General features: G+C 41.2%; 1 protein-coding gene across 1 annotated transcript in view; it reads left to right on the top strand.

The window, feature by feature from the left end:
• Positions 1-357: 357 nt before the first annotated feature.
• CLDN10 (claudin 10) overlaps positions 358-7645 on the top strand; it is a 103792-nt gene continuing 96504 nt past the window's right edge. Inside the window, exon 1 of the mRNA XM_016224154.2 lies at positions 358-586. Within this exon, the coding sequence (XP_016079640.1) occupies positions 373-586 (214 nt within the window). The 5' untranslated portion in view covers positions 358-372. The remainder of the gene's footprint in view (positions 587-7645) is intronic.

The raw sequence follows: 7645 nt of genomic DNA, 5'->3' as shown, positions 1-7645 counted from the left end.
AATTTGTACTTTGTAATATCTGGTAGTTGTATGGTTCGTTAAGCTTCAGGATAACAGAAAATTAAGCATTAACTATGGTGCCAGGAGAAAATAAAACCTGTGAAATCAAAACCTTTAAAATCCACCTACAAAATTTTAGTAAAATGTCCATGTAGGAAATTAGAAAGATCATCTTAAGGCTATCTTTAAAATGGCATGGGTAAATCAGACTCTATCTTAAATTCTGGTACTTCCTCGGGCCACCCGAGTCTGACATACAGTCACCTACTCACATTAACTTGCTGCAGCACTTATCCAAGTGCCATTTGTCCGCTGCATGCCTAGACCACCAGTGTTCTGTCTGGACAGTGTCACCGGAGAAGGCTGAGCGAGATGTTCAGGGCACAGATCTCGGCTCTGGTGTTTGGTGTTGGAGGGTTTGGAGCTCTCGTGGCTGCCACCGCGTCCAATGAGTGGAAAGTAACCACCCGAGCATCGTCGGTGATTACTGCCACTTGGGTTTACCAGGGTCTGTGGATGAACTGCGCAGGTAATGCGTTGGGTTCTTTCCATTGCCGGCCACACTTTACTATCTTCCAAGTACAAGGTAAATATAATAACTTTGTTTGGGGTTGAAGTAAAATGTCACTTCTCCCTTTGCTGTACTGAACTAGCTGTATACAGTAAGCTGTTAACTCTGTGAGGACTGGGTGCTTCATTAAAGTGCCATGATTTGCCCAGGATGGATGAGGTGTACGGATGTTGGCTGAAAGAATTAAGTCATGTATTTTATATGGCAAAGAAAAGTTAAGAATAAGCTCACGGATCTTTTAGAAACACCTAATGCAAATGATATACTCACAGGAAAGGGTGAAGTGACTGGTTTTAAACTTGTTTTAAAAGCGAGTTTCAGTTTGTCCTGCGCCTGCTGTCATGGAGGAATGATCTATATATAATAAATCATAGGTTATCCTATGCTTCCTCAGGCCATCTGAACATGAAATACATATGTGTGCATATATATGTATATATACTCATATATGTATTGAACATGAGAGAAGCACATGACAAGACGGACAGTGTGGAGTGAGGAAGGAATTCTGTTTTCAGAGGGGTTTCTATGTTTAGTGATAAAAGAGAAGAACCAGGAGAATTTAAAAGTAGCCAAGCGAAGGACAATGCCCATGAACTTTTCCTTTTTGTTACTTGGTTTTATTTCTAAAATACGTAGGCAAGCTTTCATGGTTGTGTGTATTAGAAGTTCTATCACAAATGCATGTGTCCTAAAGAGGGAACTTTTTTTAAAAAAAAAAAAAAGGCTCTTCCATACCTCAGAACACCTCCAGGGAAAGAGTTATTTGCTTTGATGTTATTATAAGAATCACTATGTGCCTCTGCTTTCTGCCCATTTAATATATTTACGAATCTGCCACACGTTGTGGGTTTATTATTATGTTAAAAATTGCCCCTGGTATTTTATAAAATATAGACTTTTCACTCTCAAATGGCAAAATTGTACCTTGGCCCCAGTAAAGAAAATGAAATAAAAATTTAACTAGGAAGTTACTAAAGCATACTATTTTATGGGAGTTTTATGTCAAGTATTCGGGTCATTAGTCCACAGTACCTGCCAAAGGATAGAGAGGGGATACTTAGTTAAAGCCAGGAGATTGCTAGTGACAACCAACGGAACTGCTAAAGCTTAGATAGCAGTTAGGCTGTCAAATTACATGAACCCACTTTAGGGCCAACGTTATGTCTCTCTTGTCCCAACTTCAAAACTTACTTTGGGATATTTCAAAATCGGCACAAGGGGTAATTTTAAAAGCAGAAGAGTGTGTGGAGACGCTGTTGTGGTTCTGCACACCTCGCGTGGTTGTTCTTTCTCCTTGGTCCCCTCTTGGCCCAGCCCCACCCTGGACAGCAGGTAAAAGATATGTCATGTGGGTAAGTCTTTATTTTTGTTCTTTACTGGGTTCATCTTTTAAAAAAAAATGTTTTGCCTGATTACCTTACATTTTATATTCCCTAACAAAATCCAGGTATTATGAAAAATAGGCACTGAGCCCTAGCTCCAAAGTGGGCTAAAGAACATGGTGGACTTCTGTATGCCCTCAACGGCTGCTTCCCCAAACACATCTTAGAAAACACCGAGTCAGAAATTCTGTGACTATGTAGTGTCCATGGTGGTTCGAATAATCTTCCACCCTTAAAATTTTATACCCCTAATTTTGCTTCTTGATAGTAAAAACAATGTATAATATATCTGCTGTGCGCCCTGCACGTAAGAGGTAAATTCAAAACTCTCGTCTGCTGACAAAGCTTTGATTAGAATGTGCAAAATTTAATTGGATGTAATCTCTCTACTACCTTCATCCTGAGTTGAAATCTTTATAAAAGCCCGTTTCTACAGAAATCTGTTTTCAACATCAGGAGCACCGATCGTATTTCCAGAGGAAATGGGCACACACATTTGCTTTTCCTGTTCACACGGAACCGTTGCCCACAGGCTGGCTGGCTGGTGGCGCTTCCCTTACTCCTATTTAGAAACATAACCACGGGGGTGTTGGGAAAGCTGGTTGTACCAACAGGCCCTCAAACACCACGAGGACTCCAAACTGAGACAAGAGCTCAGAAGCCAAAGAGGAGGGCACACGGTTATATTGCATTTTAAAATAATAAGCCGTTTAATCCTACGTTGTCAATTTGAGATGAATCTCCTTAAACTTAAGTCAGATGAAGCGCCCTCTAAGAAAGAAAAACAGAAACCTTTTTAAGCTGCTAGGCTTTGGGGTTTGCTTTTTTCTTTGCTGGTTACATAATTTCATTGCCAGCTCTGTACCTTTCTTTTGCTAACCCTGTTAGATGCCCTCTTATAACCACGGTTTTTTGGGGACTCGTTTAGACGAACAGTGACTGCACCCTTTAAAGATTTGATGTAAGCCAGAACCTCTTTGAACAAGGAGCATTTACAGTCATTGCGAAAAACACAGGCCCCCTCCAACTATAGTCCTGTGGAATCAATTTCAGGAAATTACCGTAGGGAGACTTGTAATTCAATCCTCATTGCAGTCTGGAAGCTTCTTGACTCGATTTCAAAAGCACTTCACTGTCTTTAGGTGCAATATCCACTATGGGCTGTTAAAAAACAAAAATTCAACTGAGGAAATTTGAAGATCTAATTGGCTTTATTGAGTGATTCATGAATCAGGTAGCATCCCATCCAGCAGGTTAAGAGAAGTCCTGAAAAACTGTACATTATGGAAGGTTTTTATGGACAGAAACTGGGTGGGACAAAAAAAAGTCATTAGCAAAAGAAAAGAAAAGATTATTTCAGGTAAGGTTACCTTTCTTTGAGGAGAGTGGTCTTATCAGGCAGACTGCCTTAGTCTCTTTTGGGAGTGATGGAGGGGGCCCACCTGACAGGTTACCTCATCAGGACTGACCTGATAATTCCAGACTGAAGTTGAAACTGCAGTTAGGTTAGGTATTAAGTCTAGGTTTGGCGTCATGGGCTTTATCATAAGTGACTCCATTTGGGGCCTGTGGTTTTCTCTTTAATAGCTACATCTCTTGTTGTGTCATATTTTGTTTTTCTCTCATGTCAATGTTAATAGGCATGAAAGTAAAACATTTTTCATAGCAAGAAAAGCAGTGATTTCTGGTGGGAAGTCTGGATCCAGAAGGCATTGCTACAAGTAGAAATTAAAGCTAAGTGGTGGGTCGCCTTGAGGACCTGACCTGTTATGTTCTGCTTGTGTTCCTGGCACACAGTGAGCTCTGGATATATATTTGAAAAATGACTGAATGAACAAAATAATGAGTGAGACAGATAGCTCGTCACGAAGGCAAAATTGTATTCCTGGAGGAAGGCTGGAGTGTCATGAATTGAGGGGTAATTTAAGACATATATTCGGGCAACAAAAATGAAGATCACTGGATTGCAATTCAGTGGATGGAGCTTCAGGTTCTGACTCTTTCATTTAACTAGCTGTGAGACCTCGACTTTGGCAATGAAACTCTGTGTCATAAATTTCCTCCTCCGTAAATTGAGAGAGCTGCACTCCAAGAGTTCCTCAAACTATCTTTCAACCTAAAGTTCAATTCAAGAGCATCACAATGCTTCACCGCCTGGCAATAGAAGTTCACCCAAGAATTATAGCTGTAAAAGGCTCTTCTAAGATAATTACTCAGAAGATGACTCCTTCTTTTTTCTCCCCTTATCTATTATCTTGGCTGTCTGGCTTCCTGTGTTTCTGAGTGTTTAGAATCTTATCCGTATCTGGGTGGAGATAGGTTTAAATGACCTTAAATGACCATATGACCAAGTATAGGTGCCAGGATTTCAGTGGAATGAAACCAAATGCTATTCTGGAAGCTGGCACTCAAATAATGCTGGCTGCCTATAAGATAAACCTTCCCTCCTCACCTCATAACTCCTTCACCTCTCCCCATTCCCTTATCAGTCAGGCCATAGAATGGGGGTGAAAAGGAATGGCATTTGCTAGAGAAAAAGGGGTTTTCTATGGGTGTTTACTGACATACAGGGAATAGCTAGGAGGCATCTGATGTCATGATTTTAGATTTCTTGCTAGTTGAAATGTGTGCCTTAGTTCATGATTAAATTAACAGTCAAAAATCTCAAACAACAGTAATGAATAAATGAAAACTATGGTGTCAATGAGGGAAAATTACCTTTAGTAATTTAGTAGCTTCAGAAATATTTCAAAATTAATACCTTTAATGCATCTCTACATTTTTGGAAGGCATTTGCCTTTAATCTCAGGAGAGGCTTCTATTTGCTAAGATTCTGACTCTGCTTTCTGAGACTTAATTTCAATAGATAAGCCTAAAGTTAATTTTAACTTTAGATTGCTGTATTTCAGATGCATATAAGGTTATTTAAAAGCATATAGAAAAAGTTTTGTCCTTGGCATTTATCAACCCAAAAATGAGCCTAAGGAACATCGACATGTTCTTGTCCCATCAAAAAGTGGCATAATTTTATATGATTACTGGCACACTCAAAGACACAATAGAATCTGGACAGAATGAACCCATAAAATTGTCTCTATGCCAAGAAATTGGAATGCACAATGCTGAAATGTGTCCATGCCTTGTGGTGGTGAAGGTGGTGCTGGAGCCAACACAGCCCATGATTAGACCTGGAATCCTGTCAGTATGCTGCAAGGATGTTCTTTTTTGGAAGCATCAGAGATATTCAGGACAGCTTGGTTGCATTAATAGCTCGTCCCTTAAAGACCAGGACCTCATCTTATTTATCCTGTATCCTTGGAACCCACCACTGTGGCTGACTCCTAGTCGTCACTCAATAAAGGTTTGTGGATTGAACAAAAGGAAGAAGAAATTGTTCACTGAGTTACATCCTAACATTTTATATATACAGTAATCCGCCCTCCACCCCACTTACCAGCGGTTTCACATTCTGAAGTTTCAGTTACCTTTGGTCAACTGTGGTCCAAAAATATTAAATGGAAAATGCCAGAAATAAACAATTCATAAGTGTTCAATTGTATGCCATTCTGGGTAGCGGGATGAAACCTCCCAGGCCCTGCTCTTTCCAGGCCCAGACGTGACTCGCGCCTCTGTCCGGGGGCTCCAGGCTGTAGGCGCTCTGTGCCTGTTAGTCACTTAGTCGTCACCTCGGTTATCAGGTGGACTGTCCAGGTATCACAGTGCCTGTGTTCAAGGAACCCCGATTTTACTTACTAATGACCCCAAAGTGCTAGAGTAGTGATGCTGGCAATTCAAATAAGCCTCAGAGAAGCGGTAAAGTGCTTTCTTTAAGGGAAACGGTGCAAGTTCTCAGCTTAATAAGGAAAGAAAAGGAATTGTGTGCCGAGGGTGCCAAGACCTACAGCAACAACAAATCTCCCTGTGAAACTGTGAGGAAGGAAAAAGCAATTGATGCTGGTTTGACCCTCCTGCTGATGTATTGTCAGCTCAGTAGCCGCCTAGGACTGTGCCGTTCACATTTCATCTCCCGTCCGCATTGTAGCATCTCACATCATCACCAGAAGGGTGAGCAAAATAAGATATTTTGAGAGATACACACAGAGAGAGAGAGGCCACATTCGTGTAACTTATTACTGTATGATGTTATCATTGTTCTATTTCATTATTATTGTTGTTAATCTCATACTGTGCTTCATTTGTAAATTAAGCCTTGTCATATGTGTGTATGTATAGGAAAAACACAATCTACCTAGGGTTTGGTACTCTCTGCGGCTTCAGGCATCCACTTGGATTTTACCCCCTGCAGATAAGGGGACGCTACTGTACATTTAGTGTTTAATCCTGATCTTCTTGGGCATGGAATCCATCTTTGTGGGTCTCCAAGCATTGAACTGGATAAACCCAGGACCAGGAACAACCGCAGAGAAGAGCCAAGAGCCTTTACTGTGGTTTTCGTGGGAAGCAGTGAGCAAGGCAGGCTTACCAGCCTAAGCAGGTGTAGGACTGGCTAGTCTGAATGATTTAACAGGCTCTGGGGTGTAGGAGCTGTGTCAAGTTGTCTAGTGCCTGGCCCTGGGCTGGCTAGGGTAGGGGAATATTGACTTGATGTGTGATGTGTGAAAGCCTGATAAAAGAAGTAATTGGGTGTGTGGGCTTTGGATTTGCTGCTTTGCCTGTGAAAGGTACACTTTTTTGTTATCTCTAAAAATTGGTTCACCTCGGGAGGGCAATTTCCCCTCCTGTCATCACTGAGGCCCTAGATGCCAGAGCACTGAGAATGCAGAAAATATAGTTGGTACAGTATGGATACTAGATCCTTTCGAGTTGTTTGCATAGGTAGGTCAGCAAGGCAAGTGCTTTGCTATTGCACCTTTCCTTAGGGCTTCACATGCTTATCTGATTTTCAGTACTTGTTTTCTCCTGGTGAATATTTTGTGTGGAAAAGGTTCAGATTTTTTCCCATGGGGTTCATTGCTTCTCTCTCTGCGTGTTGCCCACCTGACCACATATGTGACAAGCAGGCTTCGCTGCATCTCCTCTGCACACTTTCTATTACTCACTCTTAGACTAACTCCCAGAGGGAGCAGACAAGAAGATATTTAGATGTCGACCTGATAAGACTTAGTAACTCAGTGATTCATGAGAAATGAGAGGGGTCAAGGATGCCTTTGAGGATGCCTGCCTTGGAGACTGGGTGGGCAGTGAAAGAAAAAGCTGGTTGAAGAGCATGTCCCAACAGAAGTTCCAGTCCTTCTTCCTAGTACAATATTTTCCAATACATAACAAAATTGCAAGTGATCAGATTCTAAACTTAATGTTCGACTTTTTAAAAAAATCAATTATATAGAGTGAGAGGGCACTGTTTGGTTAAATTTAATTTTTTTTAAAAATTGTGCTTTTTAAATGTTTAATAAAATCCTAGGGAGCCCAGCTGGGTGTGGCTCAGCAGTTGAGCATCAACCTAGGATCCAGGAGATCGCTGTTCAATTCCCGGTCAGGGCACATGCCTGGGTTGAGGGCTCGATCCCCAGTCGTGGGCGTGCAGGAGGCAGCGGATCAATGACTCTCTCATCATTGATGTTTCAACTTTCTCTCTCCCTCTCCCTTCCTCTCTCTGAAATCAACAAAGATATATTTGAAAAAACAAAAACAAACAAACAAAAAACAAGGGAAAATCTAGCAGCTGTAA

The sequence above is a fragment of the Miniopterus natalensis genome, chromosome 2, assembly GCF_054644295.1.
Source record: "Miniopterus natalensis isolate mMinNat1 chromosome 2, mMinNat1.hap1, whole genome shotgun sequence".
Taxonomy (NCBI): domain Eukaryota; kingdom Metazoa; phylum Chordata; class Mammalia; order Chiroptera; family Miniopteridae; genus Miniopterus; species Miniopterus natalensis.
The sequence above is the reverse complement of the archived record's forward strand: the minus strand, read 5'-3'. Positions and strand labels throughout refer to the sequence as shown.